The following is a 20615-nucleotide window of genomic DNA, read 5'->3' on the forward strand; positions in this document are numbered from 1 at the left end:
TTTTCCACTTAGTCCGCAACTAAGTCTTCTAGAGTATCCTGATCACAACCTGATCACTCCAGGAACAACTGCTTAGACACAAGCTAAGACTTTCTTAGAGTATCCTGACCACCACGTGATCACTCTAATTACAACTGCTTAGACACAAGCTAAGACTTCCTAGAGTATTCTGATCAACACGATCACTCTAGTTACTTACAACTTAATGTAATCTTTCTAAGAGTATTACAATGCTTCTTAAAAGCTATAATCACAAACTGTGATATTTCTCTTAACGTTTAAGCTTAACCTCACTAATATATTACAACAGCAATGTAGTGGGCTTTGATGAAGATGAAGTTTCTGAGCTTTGATTTGAACAGAGTTTCAGCAAGTTAATAAGAGTTGTTTCGTTCCAGAGTCGTTAACCTTGCTTCACATAAGAACTTCATATATATAGGCGTTTGAGAAGATGACCGTTGAATCCATTTAATGCTTTGCGTGTTCCGTACAGCTTTGCATTTAATGTTATACGCTTTTGTCAACTACCTCGAGCCTTGTTCACGCTGTGTCTACTGACGTTGCCTTTAATAGCTTCTAACGTTCCTTTTGTCAGTCAGCGTAGCCTGCCACTTGTACTTCCTTCTGATCTGATGTTTGTAAATACAACGTTTGATTATCATCAGAGTCAAACAGCTTGGTGCAAAGCATCTTCTGATCTTCTGACCTTGAAGTGCTTCTGAGCGTGATACCATCAGAACTTCAGTGCTTCTGATCTCATGTTCTTCTGATGCTTCCATAGACCCATGTTCTGATTCTGCTTCGACCATCTTCTGATGTCTTGCCAGACCATGTTCTGATGTTGCTGGCTGAACCTTCTGAGTCAAAGTTTCTGAGCGCTGATTTATGCATACTCTTTATATATTTCCTGAAAAGGAAATTGCATTGGATTAGAGTACCATATTATCTTAAGCAAAATTCATATTATTGTTATCATCAAAACTAAGATAATTGATCAGAACAAATCTTGTTCTAACAGTTGTTACCGAAGGATTATAGAACTTGATTGAGTCTTTGTAAACACCACTGGTTTCTTCCATAGTCAGAATATGTTGAGTTCGAAACCTGATGACGTCACACGCCTTTTCTTCGGAGTCAGAACCTGTTAGCAAAAGCTACACACTAGACAGAAACCGTTAGAATACTCAATTGTTCTCTAAGATATCATGTAATGTTATCATCAAAACATAAGGCGAGATGCATAACCAAAACTTGTTCTTACAACCCTCACAACTATCTTCCACAATTCCTTTTTGTTGGTGATGTATTTGATTCACTCAAAAGGCTGGGCAATTTTAAGAGAAACGGTTGAAGATGGAAATGAGAATGGTAAAAGAATGAAAAGCATAAAGAAATATGAAGAACAAAATGGGATTCTAGAAAAAAAAGGTATAACATAATAATGCATTCTCAAAAGCAGTATAACATTTGCAAAGTGAATAATGCGAAAGAGAGTGTTAAAATGACTGCATTTTGGTTGCAGTGAAAACAAAAAGGACAGAAGACAGTTGAACCATGATTGAAAAATAAGTCAACATAGTTGGAGTTGGAAAAATATATCGTAGTAAATTTTTTTTTTTAACATCAAATACTCCATTTTGAACACATGGCAATTCATAAGATGGAGGCAGAAAAGGTGTTTTCAAAACACCTTTCTTTGTTTTACATTTAGAATATTTCTTTTTGTTTATATTAATTTTAAGTTTAGAATACTGATTAGTTTTTTTCACAAACATATTTTAATTTGTTGTATGTCAACTTACATAACTATCATGCTACCTACTATTGAAAAAAAAGGCTTATTAAATAAAATGGTTATATTATAAAATTATTATACTTAATAAGTGTGCATCATTTTAAACAATCCTTATAGGTAAAGATATTTAATTAATTTATATATTTATATGAAATGGACGACTGTATCAAAGGGTGGCATTGCCATGTGCAAGCTGTGGCTTTTCATATACAAGTTTCTTTATAAAATATTTTAGCAATGTGAAGTATTTGAAAATTTCGTGAGGGTTATCGGTTTGAAAGAACCTTTCATTCCTGATTTGACACAATCTTCTTTAATTAATTTATGCCATTTTGTTTGAAGCGCTGCATTTAAATAATTCCAAACTAGATAATCTTTTATCCACTCAGGAGTTCTCACGTGCATCTTTAAAAATGTTTTTATTTTTAGAGGTGTATTTTCGATAGTATTTTTTTTTAATGTTGTTTAAACGGTTTTGTAGATGTATCTATAGAACAATTCAACGTTAAATAAAAAAAATGTGTTTTTGTGGATACACTTCTAAAAATAGAAAAAAAATAAAATTTCACTAACTACCTAAGAGTTGGATTGAGATATTCTCTATATTTATCTATCTACATTTAAAAGTACACGTATCAAGATTTTGTTGAGTAAATGCTTATAGTAATGAGGTACATAAATAATTAATACTTTGTTTACTAAACGAATAAATATTCGTAGAAGCATTGTAGAGATGCTCTGGAAAATAAGTAAGAAAAAAGACTCATAAAATTGTATAATGTAATTTTATAGTAGAAGATTTTTCCCAAGATAACTAAATAAAAAGATAAAAAAAATGTATCATTTTTATTCGAGAGTCCAAAGCCATGTATTGTTATAGGCATCTCGGAACAAAGAACAAGATATACAATACTCTTAAATAAAAGATGTGATTGAGTTGAGCTCTCTTCACTCGAGCATTGCCTCGACACTTCAAATTCATGGAGTCCGAGAGCTTTTTAGATGTCTCCTTCTGCGTGATCGTCTTCAGAATTGACTTGTCAAGCGACTGAAACAAGTAATTCTTAGCCTTCAAATCCTTTTAGCTTCATCTCCTCCAAGTTCTTTATTTGCTCTGTCGTCATCCCATCTCTACTCTTCGGCTCTGTGTAGTCTGATTCAACAGCATCCCAATACTCCTTGGATCAAAGGAGATTCTCCATGACCATGCTCCAATGATCATAGTCGCCGTCGAACTTCGGAATGGAGGCTGCTGCAAAATTTTCTTCCGAACCCATCTCTTAGGTCACTGCTCTTGATACCAGAATGTTAGATGTAACATGAACATAGTAGAAGCAAATAGAAGTTCTGGAAATGACTGTTTATTCCTTGTGAAATGCAGTAAAATAAATAGAGAATAAAACAACATGAGGACTTTGAGGTCTTAGCAATGAAGCAAGGTGAATCGATCACTGATTATTTTGGCCGAGCAATGACGGTTGCAAACGACACGAGGAATCATGGAGAAGATGTGGATGATGTCAAGATCGTTGAGAAGATTTTGAGAACCCTCACTGAGAAATGGAACTATATTGTTTGTTCCATTGAGGAAGCCAAGGACATAGATCAACTATCTGTGGATGCCTTGCAAAGTTCTCTGCTCGTTCATGAGCAAAAATTCAAAGTAAGTGGAGAAAAGGAACATGATTTGAAGGTAACTTATGAAGAGAGCTATGGTGGAAGAGGGCAAGGAAGTGCTACTTTTCGAGGAGGTCGGGGACACATCAAAGGCAGGGGCAGCCAACCGAGGAGTAAGGAAACAATAGAGTGTTACAAATGTCATAAGCTTGGACACTTCCAGTACGAGTGCCAAGAAAATTATGCTGGTTTGGAGGAATCATAAGAGATGGTGCTAATGGCGTATGCCGACACGCTTGGAGGCGATCGAGATGTTATGTGGTATATTGGTTCTGGGTGCAGCAATCACATGTGTGGTGACTCTTCACTTTTTTGTGAGTTAGAAGAAGGGTTCAACAAGGTGGTTAGATTGGGAAATTATGCAAGCATGAATGTTTCTGGAAAAGGAAGTGTTTGATTGACAATAAAAGGAGTAAACCACCTTGTACGGGATGTCTATTATGTTCCCGGTTTGAAGAATAATCTTATTAGTGTTGGGCAGCTATAGTAAAGGGGTTTTGTTGTACTAATGCAGTCAAATGAGTGTCAAATTTATCACCGCACAAAGGGTTTGGTATTCCAAACCAACAAGGCAGCAAATTGAATGTTTGTATTATTTTCGAGCACTTAATCAATCAAAAGTGAAAGCAAAGAAGAGTGTTTCCAAGAAACAACCGACGACACCAAAGACGTGGCTCACCTCTGGCACCGAAGATTTGGTCATCTCAGCTACAAAGGGTTGAAGACTTTGCAAACAAAAAGCATGGTGAGAGGCTTGCCAAGTTTCCCGGAGGGTGAAGTTGTGTGCACAAATTGCTTGAAAGGGAAACAACATCGAGATGTAATCCCAAGGAGAAGTACATGGAGAGCGTTGGAAAAATTGAAGTTGGTTCATGCTGATATTTGTGGTCCGATTTCTCCGTTTTTAGAGGGAAACAAGAGGTATTTCATTTGCATCATTTATAATTACAGTAGGAAGGCTTGGGTGTATTTTCTCGCTTGTAAGTCAGATGCATTCTGTCATACCCCAAAATTTGCCCAACATATTTATTCATATTTCAGTCCATCTGATTTTCAAATGCTCAAAGATACATAAGAAGGAAGCATGCAGTCTCTCTCCTGAACAACAACCTCCAAATTAGGGTTTCTGATTTAATCAAGGAATTTGAACTTCTGATACCTCAAGTGGGTTCCATGATCTCTCATACGATTCAAAGTACCCTCATACCCAGTTTCAAGCCTTGAATCAAAAGATTGCCCACTCAATGGTCCAAACGATCAATAGTCGACTAGTTGACCTAAAAGTGAAACTATGGTCAAAGTACAGTCAAAACTCCTGGTTTTTTGTCAACATCCTCATATTGAAGTATCATTCACCATTTGATCAAGAATTGATTATGGTTCATCAAGGAAAGATCAGAAATCAACGAATCCAAAAGTTTCTAATTTAGGGTTTTAACCTAAAAGTCAACCCAACTTTGACTGACCATATCTCTTTCATACTTTATCAAAAATTCCCCAACCAAAGCCTATTCTCAAGGAAATTTCATTCTCTACAACTTTGATGTTGGGCTCAAGGTCAAGAAATGCTTCCGCATAAGAGATATGAGCCAATACATTACAGGTCCTTCTAAGAGATCGTAAAAAGCAGTTTTTTGTCAGGAGCAGTATCATCAAGATAAAATCTCCAAATGCAAAATATGTTCCAAAGTGGCTTGTAGAAGACATCTTGGGCTTTCTAAAAAGTCCTAGAATATCTCCATATGGTAAAAATTGAATGAGTTATGACTTGTTGAAGTTGACCAATTTTGAAGAAATCGCATAAAGTCAACATTGAGCAAAAAGGATTTTCTTCTGAATGGGCCTATCTTTTTGTGTTAGGAACTTGTTTCTAACATGGTCCACGACCAATAAACCCTTCCATGCATTATACTTTTATTTATTTCATTTATTTTTGATTTTTATCCATTAAAAATCAAACTTAATTAAATAAATAATGAAGATATTCAAGGGATTCTCAAATATTATTTTTCCAATCAAATCATGAATATTATATATAATTTGAATCATTGAAATTCATTGGCTTGATGATAGGAAAGATATGGTGCAAAAATAGAAAATTGGAACTTAATTCAAATCAAATTTTAATCTTTCCAAGGGCATGATTTCTTTCCATTATTTTTAACCTAAATCATCCCTCTATATATACATAACAATCCTAGACAGCAAGGGGACGAAAATTGGGAGAAAGCATTAGGGTTTCAAGGCTCCAAAAATTCAAGAATAAGTGAAACTTTGCATCTCTCATTCCAAGCATTCTCAGGCCCTGTTAATCATTCAATCATCTTCACAAGGTAAGTTTGAGTAAGTAAAGATGATCCTTTGACTCTTATAACGTATGAATAAGCACGCCATGATCATCATATTTTTTTTCAATTCTTGAATCTCATTATTCATTTTATGTTGTGTTTTAATATGGAACGGTTATATATTTGTGATCATGATGTTACATAGAAGCTACAGGAGCTTTTAGAACGAAGCTTGGGGGCTTAGTGTATGATGTGCCATTGTTAGGGCATGATTCGTGTTCCTCCCGTATCTGCGTTTTTAGGAAGTTTCGGAGAAAAAGGGCGCCACCATTGAATCCAGGAGGTTCGGTTTAGGGGATCTAGGTGCTTTTCACGTTTTACTAACGTTGTTTTTTTGAGCTTTAATATGTCCAGGTTCAGCTACGACCATTCGTAGCGTTTTCGCAGCAAAGAGGAAGCAAAAACTGTAGCTAAAACCAAGATCCAAACGTTGAAGATGATGAACAGTAGTGGGCCACACGCAATGCTCACTCATTGGCTGGTCAATATTTCAGCTCCCTCTCTTCCTTCTTCCAATTGGCGGGTCAACAGAAGCCCACCCTCTCTCCTATTATGATTGGGCGGTCGCAGAAAACTGGGGCCCACACTTGACTGAGTTTTAAAGTTTTTCATTTTATATATTGGCGTTTTCTATTTAAAAATTGTGATACATGTTTCTAACAACAAAAACGTGTGGTACAGATGGCTGAGGGATTGCATAGCATTCATTGAGACGTGGGTTTGAACCATGACCACGTCTATTAGTTTTAACCATTATTTGGTATAACTTGTTCTCAGATCCGGTACACACATTCAGTATACGCTCACGTAAGAGCCTTGCCTCATAACCGTTAGATCTCCCTAGTGGCATATCCAACGCCTAAGAGACTGCTGTTCCACCATGGTCCTTCAAGACTCATTCACACAGGATCTGAGGTTATCTCTAGATCCTCCGATTACGCGCCTCGCCCGACCAAAAAAGCTAAGTTTCTAATCCTTTGCTTGTTTAATAATATTAATATTTTTTATTTTTTGCCTTATAAAATTAGGGTTTTGCCTCACTAGTTAATGAATATGTCCTACACTCACCACTTTTATTTATTTTCCGTTTAATTCTCAGATGTTCAGAGTCAATCAAGGGTTCGAGGAAGATCAAGGCACTCAAGGATGTTCATACTAATTATTGATCCCTCTTATTTTTCCACCTTTTAATTTCTCCCATCCCCGCAGGTGTTTATTGTAATAGCGTAGGAAATTTTATTTCTGCTTTTATTTTATTTTAACTGCGTGGTTAGTAATCTTAGGGAGTGCAAGCCTTTAACAGAATTAGGATAACTAATTACAAGATTAAATATTCGAACTGAACCACGTGATTGTGCCACACACACACCTTTAGGGTAATCCCTCTTGTTGCCTGTTGCCTATTAATTGCTGCCTTAATTTTGTTGCCTCTAAATATACTAAATAGTCAAAGTCCCTCGATTCCGAGGATACCTAAAGCAATGTTGCCTTCAAAATTATTGAAACTCCCTCGAGGTTGCCTCATAAGGAATGATTGTCCCAATTGCTAAGGTATCCTCGCATGATGCCTTAAATGACTATTATATCTTTCCCTTAGACTACCTGCCTACTTTATGGTAAGGGACAGTCTTGTGGCGAACGATAATTTCTCGATGACCCTTCAACATCCAATTGAAAGACTTCCTGCCCTCTCATGGTATGGATAGATCCTTTCGCCCGAAAAGCTAAAAGAACGTTTTTTCAAACTTAGGGTAGTTGCTACTAATTGCTTGCTCTAAAAATCAAATTAATTTTCACACCCTACTTTTCAAACATTTCAAAACAAACAAGTGAGCCAAGAAATTAAGAGCCCATGGATAACCATTGGATGCAAAGGGTGACTTACACCTTCCCTTTGTATAACTTACCCCCCGAACTCAAAATCTTTCAAAAAGGTCTTTCATGTTCTTTTAGCCTTTCTTATTGGATAAAATAAAAGTCGGTGGCGACTCTTGCTTACCGCGACATTTCGATAAAAAAGTCAGTTCACCGTATTACACATTCACTACCTTTAAGTTGTTTAAATCTCTTGTTGAAAAAGAAACAGACCTGTCCATTAAATGTTTAAGAACAGATCGTGGAGGTGAATTCACATTAGAGGAGTTCAAGGAATATTGTAAAATGAATGGAATCAAGAGGCAATTAACTGCTACATATACACCGCAGCATAATGGAGTCACCGAGCAAAAAAATAGAACTGTGATGAATATGGTGAGGAGCTTATTGGTTGAGAAAAATGTTCCAAAAAATTCTGGGCAGAGGCGGTAAATTGACACTCTATGTTCTCAAAAGATGTCCAACATCATTGATGAAGGAAACGGCGCCAGAGGAAGCTTGATGTGGGGTGATACCTTCAGTTACGCACTTCAGAGTCTTTGGTTGTATAGCATATGCTCACGTACCGGATGCTCGGAGAACAAAGCTTGAAGATAAGAGTCGTTGTTAAGCTTTTTTGATGTAAGTGCAGAATCAAAGGCATATCGACTATATGATCCTACCTCTAAGAGGATTATTATCAGCCGCGATGTTGTCTTTGAAGAAGATGGGAAGTGGAATTGGGAGAAGAAATCTGAAGAAGATAACACGTTTGATTTGGAATGGAAAGATGGCAACAGTGAAGAGGTGGAGGATTCCGACGATGGTAGTGAAGACGAAAACGTAGCTTATCTGGTGAGGAACGAATCTAGTGATGGCAATGAAGGAGATGAAGCGGCTCCTGTGATAACACCCCGAGTTAGAAGAGCACCATCATATTTGAGTGATTTTGTCTCTGGTGAGGGTCTTTCAGATGAAGGGGAAGAGGTACAAACTCACTTACCCTTGTTTGCTAGTGTCATACCCCAAAATTTACCCGATATAATTCACATCTTTTAATTTATTAAGGGTGTTAAAAATTAAGAGTCATAGGGTTTAATATATCTATTATTAAACTCGATCTGTTATAAAATTCCCTTAAAATGGTATTGGGGTGTGAATAGCAAACATGGAAACCCAATTTGTTTTGGGCCCATTGTTCCTCATCGTTTAATCCTTTTTTAACAAATAATTACTAACTATTAGTGTTAGTATTATTAATATATTATTGCTAATTATTGTGATTGTTAATATTAATAATTAATTAGTGTCAATAACTAATATTAGAAGTATTATTGTTAATATAAGGTTTATTATGTTTATTTATTATTAGTATTTTAATTATTATCATTAGGCTATTAAAATAAATAAAAAAAAGGGGAAAAGAAGTCTTGTTGTGATAAAACATCCCAAATGGCCAAACAAAAACGTGAAACAAGGGAGGAAAATAGAAAGACCCAAAAAGAGCAAGTTCGGATGCCATGGAAATCAAATCTTAAATATTCAATTGAAAAAAGATCTTCTATTTTATTTATCATGCATTCCTTTATATTGTAAGATATCTCACCCCTTCTGCTGATATTTCTCCTACCATGGGAAATGGGCATGTACTCAAGAATAGTTGTGGAAGTTCGACGTAATTTTATGAAGTCTTTATGTTGCTCTATGGTAAGTCAAGAGGGTCTGACTCTGATACGTAGCACTAGGGGGATAGTTGTTATTATGTTATAACTGTTGTATTCTAAGTTGACATTTATTTTAATTGAAGGAAGTATTAACTGGAATTTTGTTAAGTACTTCGTTGTTTAAAAGTTGTTTCAGTTGTATAAAAGATGTTTCGAAGTTGATTCAAAATTATAAGTAGAAGTTGGATTCAATTGAATAAAGTTGTGTTTCCGAATATTATGTATCATTGTTAAATAAATTACAGGTTGTTTGTTGTTATAAGTGGAAATGTGACATCCCATTGTTTGTTGAAAGTTTTTATAATACTCTGATTTTCGCTTATAATTATCAGGTAGATTTGGGGTGTTACAAAGAATCTAGGGTTTAGTTGGCTCATGTTTTCAAATTTGAATGAATTACGTTGGTGACATGTGATTGGTCCATGCATGATAATACTTGCCATGTCATTTTCCTCATTTTATTAACTGGCTTTAAATCAGATAAATGGATTAATATTAGAATTGGGCCTAACACGCTTCCTATCCACACCCCACTTTTTTGAACCCATTAGCGCATTTTAACTGAGCTTAGTTCATTTTTACTCCATTGCACCTTATCTCAGCATTAGTTCAATTTCTATTTTCTTTTCATTTTTTTCAAACTTTTACATGATAAAAAATTGTAAAAATTCATTTTAAATACTTTGATATTTCATCTTATTTTCTATATTTTTTATTTTATTTTTCCCATATTATTTTATTTAATTAGAGTCATTTTTGTCAAATGTATGCTTTGTTGTTGATGCTTTCTTGTGAGCTTTGTGTGATGCCTTGGTTAAAACCTCTTTGAGCCAAATATTTTACCATGTTTAGACACATATATTCTTAGGTATTTCATGTGGTCTTGATGCAATTTTTAGATGAATTCGAGGTCATGCTTAGGTGGTTTTATTGAGCCTCGATTCCTTGCCTATTTGATGATTGTGCTTTGAGTTTGTGTAATGATTTGAGATGCACTTGTGCAATCTTTCTTGAATCCTACCTAGGGACTTTCCCATGATTTGTTGCATTATTATTTTGACATTTTGATAAATGCCATGCTATGTGTTAGGTGAATCATTTCGTTGTGCCTAAGTGATGATTGTACTTTGTGTTTGAGCTACATTTTTAAATGCATTTGTGCAATAATTTTGGGGACTTTTCTTGACCTATAATTTGAGCTTTTTCCATGTTTAAATAACCCATAATTTTGAGGCTCTAAAATATTTTTTGTCATGCTTGTGATGAATCCTTTTGAGGTATAAATTGTTGATGAATGCTCAATGTTTTGACCTAATTCTTAAGCATGTTTCAATTGAAACTTCTTCTTGACTTTGAGCCATGTTTGGATTGAACTTCTTTGTCAATTTTCTGCCACCTACTATTTCATTCATATTACAATTTGAAACTTCTTTGTATGCCAAATCTTGACCACATATTAATAATTGAATACTTGGTTAATTGTCCATTCATTGTGATTGATTGTTTAGGTCTTATAAGTCTAAAGTCCAATCCTTAGTAGCAGGAACCTTAGGAGTTTGAATAATGCTTAGTTGGTTATTGATGTTGTAGTAAAATCAAGTGTAAGTATTGTGTTTATCGTATCCACAGAGATTGAGGCGATATCAAAACCGTTCAACAATTTCTATATTTCTAAGCAAAAGTTTCAAGATGTATGATTTAAGTTACGAAAAGTAAAAAGCACACAAACTAAAGATAAGTTTCAAGGAATAGACTTGTTGGGAATTGGTTTTCATTCACCGATTCAATATGCAAATCTCAGATCAGTTCTACACAATTTAGGCATGTTTCATTATCATCACGTATTGCTCACAAACTAAGTTTATGTCTAAACATTTGATAAGAATTCTACCTTATGGTTTAATCGAAGATTTCTCGGCCTATTAAATAATACGGTAGCATTAAGGTTCAATACTTAAAGTGAATATTAAATCTAAATCTATGTCTATAATTTAGAGTTTAATAGATGTTATCTTAGACGATAAAACGAAGATAACATCAATAATGATTCAAACATAAATTGCATATAACGCCATTATCAAAGTAAATACATTTTGTTTTGGTGAACTTTGACCAATCCCAAAGAGAGAGGGATTTAGCTACTCATGGTAGCATGATGAACAATGGAAGAATTAAGTTGGAACGACATCAACGACGATTTCCCAACTCTTGATGTGTATCCACCTCTTTCTTCCTAAAACCTCCTTTATTACTACCTCTATTATATTACAAAGTGTATTACAATGATCAAAACTGGATATCCCAAATGAATTGAGTTATGCTATATTTATAGCAGTTCTGGCCGTCTGTGTTTGCTACGCGAACTTTACTTTGCTAGGCGAAGTATGTGTTTCTTGTCCATTATGTCTGCCTTTTAAACCGCCTTTATGAAGCCGCCAAAGTTTACTACGCGATGTGAGGTTCGCTTAGCGAACTACCTTTCTTCAGCCTTAAGTATTTTAAATATCTTTCAAACCCCCAAAGTTCTCTACGCGAAGTATAGTTCGTTAAGCGAACTTTCCTGTGCTGTTCTTCGCTGCAAGCGAACTGGGTGATTTTTCCTCTATCTTGGGTTCGCTAAGAGAAATATGGCTCGCTTATTGAATCGGGCTCTCGCTGTACCTTCGCTTAGCGAATTGTCTGTTTGTATGAATTTAAACTTTCTTGCCATGACTTTGTTGGAGGTTCGCTAAGCAAACTTTTCAATGCAACTTTTGCTTAGCAACGTGCCTGTTTTCTTGTTTTTCTTTAAGGGCCAAAACCTACACAAAAGATAACAAAGCAAAATAAACTTGCACAATAATAATTTTATTCAATAATTGGGGAACTTGCAATTTAAGTAAAATAAATGCTATGTTATAATAGGACATTTTACATGAATTAAGCATTTATCAGTTACCTCTTGACCTATTCCTCTCATGTTTTAAAAATTTCTTGTGCATTAATTTTTGATACCATGTTAATGATTAGATATATGATTGTTTCATTCCTTTGGTGTGATAGTTTTGGTATATCTTGAACCATAATGCATGACCTTTAGAAGTATGAACCTTAGGGGTTTGAATGATGCTAAGGTGTTTACCTTTTGACCTATTCATATTGTGTTTGAAACTTTCTTTTTTGATTAAGTTGATAACATGGTAGTAGATGCATGATTGCTTTACTCATTTGTTGAGATTGTTTGGTTGGTCTTGAGCCAAAGTGCCTAATTCTTAGGAGTATGAATCTTAGGGGATTTATTTGTGCTTTGGTGTTTGTCCTTTGCTATTAATACTATGCTTTGACACTTGAAGTGTGGCTTCAGAAGTTTAAATTAGAAGCATGCTTTAGGGTTGTTACTTTGATGATTGAACTTTTAGTTGTTTGTTAATCTTGTGCACACGATGCCATGAGATCCTTTGAGCTAAATGATGAGAATTTTCCAGGATGATAACCTTTAAGCTTTGACATGTTGTTTGATACTTTGAATTAGATGTTCAACTTAAGTTTGTTTCTTCTTTTGAAAGTATGTCAATCTTATTTGATGTTTGTTTGGTGCCTTGTATTTACAATTTACAATCACCTTTGTTAGGGTAGTATAGAATCTAATACATGTTTAGAGTACAACTTGAAATTATTTGAATTACTTATTTATGAATAATTGTTGATCATTGTTTCATGTCTAAACACTTGGATGCTTTGCTTTTGCACTTGCAATCACACCTTTGTTAGGGTAGAATAGAACCTAATGTATGCTTAGGATTACAACTTGAAGTTTTTAAATTCATTTCCATTTGAAGACATGTTGATTGGTGAATCTTGTCTAATTGTTTTAATGCCTTGCTTTATCAAGGGGTGTGACCCTATCTTTCCATGTTGGTTGTTCTTTAGAGAATTTGATTGTGATGTGAAATCATCTTTTACCTCATGACTTGTATGCCTTGACTTGAGTTCTTTGAGATGTATTATTTGTTAACCTTAGGGTTTAAAAATGAGATTCTTCTTGACATGTTTAACACTTTCCTTAGGGACTTGTATTATTGATTTTTGATGTTAATCTCGATGCCATGTTTTGATCACATGCTTTTAAGATTAGGTGATTACCTAGAAGCTTAGGATTGTTGTTTTGTTTTCCTAATACTTTTTTAAGTGTTTAGGTTTTTCTTGAGTCTGTTTAGGCTTAATTTGTGGTTGTATGAGTCTTACTTAGTTAAGTTTGATTTGTCTTGAGTCTAAGTTAAGAACTTAAGATGGTTGTTGGTGGTTACGTATAAATTATACTTGTTCCTTAGTCTAGGTTCTTGATAGGCTTAAGGTTAGATTGTTTGAGTCATACTTGGTTAAGTTGACTTATCTTGAGTCTTGGTTAAGTACTCAAAGTTGTGGGTGGGTAGTTACCTCTAGGTTGACATTTTTGCTTGTTCTTAAGGCTTGTTTAAGTACTTGAGATTTATTTGTGGTTGTTACCTTATGCTTTTGAAATTTTTATTTCTATGCTTGTGTGTGATAGCATACTCCCTTATGAAGTCTTGATTCATCTTAATCCTTTGATTGAGATTGTATTGAGCTAGACTTTAGGATTGATATCCAAGCATTACCACATAGTTAGGATTTCCCTTGTATCCTTAACCTTAGGGTCATCTTGCATGATAACTTTAGGATAAATATTCTTTTAAGACTCAACCTTAAGTACACTTTGCATGATAACAAGTAGGACCCAAGTCCCCCCTTATACTTTTGTTCTTTCTTTTTCCATTCTTTAAGACTAAAACTCTTTTGTGATCAAAAATCCAAAAACACATAAAAATTCTTAAACACTTTTATAACTAAAGGAGGAAATGTTCAAGTATCTTTTTCCTCAGGAAACAACTTGAGATAGTTCTCCTACCAAAAAGCACTCAACAAATGCAAACTCTTTTTGCCTTAGGGGTCTTTTCCTTTTGAAAAACCTTTTCATAAAAGGATATCCTAGTGAGCTCAATAATAAAAAACCTTTTGTTTTTTCCCTTAATAATTAATGCATGTATTTCCTTAAAAAGTAAGCATTAGATACACACACTATTTGATTAGAACAACAAGACTGGATCCCATGGAGTACCATGGACGTGAGGGTTACTAATACCTTCCCCTTGCGTAATCGACTCCCATATCCAAGTTTGGTTGCGAGACCATCCCCTTTCCCTGTTTGAGGATTTCTTGATATTTTCCTTTCCCTGTTGGGATAAATAAAATTCAGTGGCGACTGTGTTTATTTTTCTCGGTAGCGACAAATACCCTTTGTTCATAACCTTTTATCCTGCAACAGGAGTTTGAAACCTTGAGAACATGTTCTCAATTGTTTCATTGTCTTCCATATTGAAGGATTTATACTTTTGAATTAGGGCAAGAGCCCTGGTCTCCTTTACTTGAGCGTTATCCTTATGAGTCATTCTCAAATAATCAAATATAGATTTAGTAGAGTCTCTATTTGTTATCTTTTCATACTCAATATAAGAAATTGCATTCAACTGAATGGTTCTAGCTTTATAATGATTCGTATACTCTTTCCTTTGTTGATTGTTCATTCTTGTTCTTTCAATAATGTTCTCACTTGCATCAACAGGATGTTCATAGCCATCAACTACCATATCCCAAAGATCAACATCATAACCAAGAAAGAAACTTTCTATCCTGTCCTTCTAGTAATCATATCTTTCTCCATCAAATATTATAAGTTTGACGTTGTAATGATCTCTTTCATTGATAACTGGTGCAGGCGGTGGTGGAATGGCCATAGTGCTTCACAGAAATTTTTTGGATCTTTATCTGACACGGTTAAGTGTTTTTATAAACAAATAATACCAGAACTAGAGCTTTGATGCCAATTGAAGGTGGGTGAAACACAAGAAATGGGGGTTTGAATTAGGTTTCAAGGAACACTATGAAATTCTTCCCAAGTCAAAAACAAAGAACACAAGAACAAAAATAAAATACACAATTATTTTTATCCTGGTTCACTGTTAATGAAGTTAATCCAATCTACCTGCCAAGGTGATTTTACATTCTCAACAAAGACTTAATCCACTATAACTGAACTGATTACAGAACCCCAAGAAAGACCAACTGTCAGTGTTGCAAACCACAAAGACTACCCGTCAATGTGTTCTTAAGAAATCTGACGATAACCTAGTCTCTCAAGCAACTATCAACTTACAAGTAGAATACAAAAAGTTGTGTTTACAAAGATGCTTCTTGAAAGAAGATTACACAAATTTGGATACAATAAAATAACACAAAAGTGTTAAGCAAGTATATGTACAAAAGCTCACTTGCTGCAAGTTAACGAACAAAAGTTCACTTGCTTTACAAAATTATACAAAGAATAATCATAGATAATTGTGCAATGTTTTAGCGTAAGTTTTGTAGTGTCGATTATCTTATTCTTCAATCTTCCAAGTCTTCCTTTTATAGCCAACAAGAAGTCCTTTGAATATTAGAATTGGAATACTCAATTCCGGTTATTTTGTCCATAACGGCCAGTGAAAAAATGGTGGACAACACGGTACCATAGTACAAGTCTTGCGCCACCCTATCCAGGTAATGGAAGCATTTGTACCTCATACTATTTCCTCACATAAACGAATTTTGATCTTATTTTCTAATCTTTAGAGGCTTCTGATAGTTGTTGATGAAGCATGCTTAGAAGGACCAAAACTTGAATCTTTAGAGCCTAAATCTTCAGAGTCTTCAGAACTTGTTCATCTAGAGCCTTGTCTTCATAGTCTTCAGCACTTGGTCTTCAGAATATCTGTCTTCAGAATCTTCAAAACTTATTCTTTTAAAACCTTGTCATCAGAATCTTCATAACTTGGGACAACACAATCTCGGAGCTAAAGAAGTCTCTTGAAGCTCTTCCACAAGAATCACGATCAAAAGCTCTATCACTAACATTCATCAGAATCGTTGTTACCGAAGCATTATAGAACTTGATTGAGTCTTTGTAAACACCACTGGTTTCTTCCACAGTCAGAATATGTTGAGTTCGAAACCTGATGACGTCACACGCCTTTTCTTCAGAGTCAGAACCTGTTAGCAAAAGCTACACACTAGACAGAAACCGTTAGAATACTCAATTGTTCTCTAAGATATCATGTAATGTTATCATCAAAACATAAGGCGAGATGCATAACCAAAACTTGTTCTTACAACCCTCACAACTATCTTCCACAATTCCTTTTTGTTGGTGATGTATTTGATTAACTCAAAAGGCTGGGCAATTTTAAGAGAAACGGTTGAAGATGGAAATGAGAATGGTAAAAGAATGAAAAGCATAAAGAAATATGAAGAACAAAATGGGATTCTAGAAAAAAAAGGTATAACATAATAATGCATTCTCAAAAGCAGTATAACATTTGCAAAGTGAATAATGCGGAAGAGAGTGTTAAAATGACTGCATTTTGGTTGCAGTGAAAACAAAAAGGACAGAAGACAGTTGAACCATGATTGAAAAATAAGTCAACATAGTTGGAGTTGGAAAAATATATCGTAGTAAAATTTTTTTTTAACATCAAATACTCCATTTTGAACACATGGCAATTCATAAGATGGAGGCAGAAAAGGTGTTTTCAAAACACCTTTCTTTGTTTTACATTTAGAATATTTCTTTTTGTTTATATTAATTTTCAGTTTAGAATACTGATTAGTTTTTTTCACAAACATATTTTAATTTGTTGTATGTCAACTTACATAACTATCATGCTACCTACTATTGAAAAAAAGGCTTATTAAATAAAATGGTTATATTATAAAATTATTATACTTAATAAGTGTGCATCATTTTAAACAATCCTTATAGGTAAAGATATTTAAATAATTTATATATTTATATGAAATGAACGACTGTATCAAAGGGTGGAATTGCCATGTGCAAGCTGTGGCTTTTCATATACAAGTTTCTTTATAAAATATTTTAGCAATGTGAAGTATTTGAAAATTTCGTGAGGGTTATCGGTTTGAAAGAACCTTTCATTCCTGATTTGACACAATCTTCTTTAATTAATTTATGCCATTTTGTTTGAAGCGCTGCATTTAAATAATTCCAAACTAGATAATCTTTTATCCACTCAGGAGTTCTCACGTGCATCTTTAAAAATGTTTTTATTTTTAGAGGTGTATTTTCGATAGTATTTTTTTTTAATGTTGTTTAAACGGTTTTGTAGATGTATCTATAGAACAATTCAACGTTAAATAAAAAAAATGTGTTTTTGTGGATACACTTCTAAAAATAGAAAAAAAATAAAATTTCACTAACTACCTAAGAGTTGGATTGAGATATTCTCTATATTTATCTATCTACATTTAAAAGTACACGTATCAAGATTTTGTTGAGTAAATGCTTATAGTAATGAGGTACATAAATAATTAATACTTTGTTTACTAAACGAATAAATATTCGTAGAAGCATTGTAGAGATGCTCTGGAAAATAAGTAAGAAAAAAGACTCATAAAATTGTATAATGTAATTTTATAGTAGAAGATTTTTCCCAAGATAACTAAATAAAAAGATAAAAAAAATGTATCATTTTTATTCGAGAGTCCAAAGCCATGTATTGTTATAGGGATCTCGGAACAAAGAACAAGATATACAATACTCTTAAATAAAAGATGTGATTGAGTTGAGCTCTCTTCACTCGAGCATTGCCTCGACACTTCAAATTCATGGAGTCCGAGAGCTTTTTAGATGTCTCCTTCTGCGTGATCGTCTTCAGAATTGACTTGTCAAGCGACTGAAACAAGTAATTCTTAGCCTTCAAATCCTTTTAGCTTCATCTCCTCCAAGTTCTTTATTTGCTCTGTCGTCATCCCATCTCTACTCTTCGGCTCTGTGTAGTCTGATTCAACAGCATCCCAATACTCCTTGGATCAAAGGAGATTCTCCATGACCATGCTCCAATGATCATAGTCGCCGTCGAACTTCGGAATGGAGGCTGCTGCAAAATTTTCTTCCGAACCCATCTCTTAGGTCACTGCTCTTGATACCAGAATGTTAGATGTAACATGAACATAGTAGAAGCAAATAGAAGTTCTGGAAATGACTGTTTATTCCTTGTGAAATGCAGTAAAATAAATAGAGAATAAAACAACATGAGGACTTTGAGGTCTTAGCAATGAAGCAAGGTGAATCGATCACTGATTATTTTGGCCGAGCAATGACGGTTGCAATCGACATGAGGAATCATGGAAAAGATGTGGATGATGTCAAGATCGTTGAGAAGATTTTGAGAACCCTCACTGAGAAATGGAACTATATTGTTTGTTCCATTGAGGAAGCCAAGGACATAGATCAACTATCTGTGGATGCCTTGCAAAGTTCTCTGCTCGTTCATGAGCAAAAATTCAAAGTAAGTGGAGAAAAGGAACATGATTTGAAGGTAACTTATGAAGAGAGCTATGGTGGAAGAGGGCAAGGAAGTGCTACTTTTCGAGGAGGTCGGGGACACATCAAAGGCAGGGGCAGCCAGCCGAGGAGTAAGGAAACAATAGAGTGTTACAAATGTCATAAGCTTGGACACTTCCAGTACGAGTGCCAAGAAAATTATGCTGGTTTGGAGGAATCATAAGAGATGGTGCTAATGGCGTATGCCGACACGCTTGGAGGCGATCGAGATGTTATGTGGTATATTGATTCTGGGTGCAGCAATCACATGTGTGGTGACTCTTCACTTTTTTGTGAGTTAGAAGAAGGGTTCAACAAGGTGGTTAGATTGGGAAATTATGCAAGCATGAACGTTTCTGGAAAAGGAAGTGTTTGATTGACAATAAAAGGAGTAAACCACCTTGTACGGGATGTCTATTATGTTCCCGGTTTGAAGAATAATCTTATTAGTGTTGGGCAGCTATAGTAAAGGGGTTTTGTTGTACTAATGCAGTCAAATGAGTGTCAAATTTATCACCGCACAAAGGGTTTGGTATTCCAAACCAACAAGGCAGCAAATTGAATGTTTGTGTTATTTTCGAGCACTTAATCAATCAAAAGTGAAAGCAAAGAAGAGTGTTTCCAAGAAACAACCGACGACACCAAAGACGTGGCTCACCTCTGGCACCGAAGATTTGGTCATCTCAGCTACAAAGGGTTGAAGACTTTGCAAACAAAAAGCATGGTGAGAGGCTTGCCAAGTTTCCCGGAGGGTGAAGTTGTGTGCACAAATTGCTTGAAAGGGAAACAACATCGAGATGTAATCCCAAGGAGAAGTACATGGAGAGCGTTGGAAAAATTGAAGTTGGTTCATGCTGATATTTGTGGTCCGATTTCTCCGTTTTTAGAGGGAAACAAGAGGTATTTCATTTGCATCATTTATAATTACAGTAGGAAGGCTTGGGTGTATTTTCTCGCTTGTAAGTCAGATGCATTCTGTCATACCCCAAAATTTGCCCAACATATTTATTCATATTTCAGTCCATCTGATTTTCAAATGCTCAAAGATACATAAGAAGGAAGCATGCAGTCTCTCTCCTGAACAACAACCTCCAAATTAGGGTTTCTGATTTAATCAAGGAATTTGAACTTCTGATACCTCAAGTGGGTTCCATGATCTCTCATACGATTCAAAGTACCCTCATACCCAGTTTCAAGCCTTGAATCAAAAGATTGCCCACTCAATGGTCCAAACGATCAATAGTCGACTAGTTGACCTAAAAGTGAAACTATGGTCAAAGTACAGTCAAAACTCCTGGTTTTTTGTCAACATCCTCATATTGAAGTATCATTCACCATTTGATCAAGAATTGATTATGGTTCATCAAGGAAAGATCAGAAATCAACGAATCCAAAAGTTTCTAATTTAGGGTTTTAACCTAAAAGTCAACCCAACTTTGACTGACCATATCTCTTTCATACTTTATCAAAAATTCCCCAACCAAAGCCTATTCTCAAGGAAATTTCATTCTCTACAACTTTGATGTTGGGCTCAAGGTCAAGAAATGCTTCCGCATAAGAGATATGAGCCAATACATTACAGGTCCTTCTAAGAGATCGTAAAAAGCAGTTTTTTGTCAGGAGCAGTATCATCAAGATAAAAACTCCAAATGCAAAATATGTTCCAAAGTGGCTTGTAGAAGACATCTTGGGCTTTCTAAAAAGTCCTAGAATATCTCCATATGGTAAAAATTGAATGAGTTATGACTTGTTGAAGTTGACCAATTTTGAAGAAATCGCATAAA

At 34.9% G+C, this 20615-nt stretch overlaps 2 protein-coding genes across 2 annotated transcripts; both read left to right on the forward strand.

Moving 5' to 3' along the window:
- The first annotated feature begins 3224 nt into the window (after window positions 1-3224).
- Window positions 3225-3677, forward strand: LOC131638479 (uncharacterized). The gene has a single exon (XM_058909036.1). It carries the CDS (start codon window positions 3225-3227, stop codon window positions 3675-3677), a length of 453 nt encoding a protein of 150 aa, XP_058765019.1.
- Window positions 3678-18562: 14885 nt separating this feature from the next.
- On the forward strand, window positions 18563-19015 carry LOC131638480 (uncharacterized). Its single transcript, XM_058909037.1, has one exon. It carries the CDS (start codon window positions 18563-18565, stop codon window positions 19013-19015), a length of 453 nt encoding a protein of 150 aa, XP_058765020.1.
- Window positions 19016-20615: the final 1600 nt, after the last annotated feature.

The sequence above is a fragment of the Vicia villosa genome, unplaced genomic scaffold, assembly GCF_029867415.1.
Source record: "Vicia villosa cultivar HV-30 ecotype Madison, WI unplaced genomic scaffold, Vvil1.0 ctg.002321F_1_1, whole genome shotgun sequence".
Taxonomy (NCBI): Eukaryota; Viridiplantae; Streptophyta; class Magnoliopsida; order Fabales; family Fabaceae; genus Vicia; species Vicia villosa.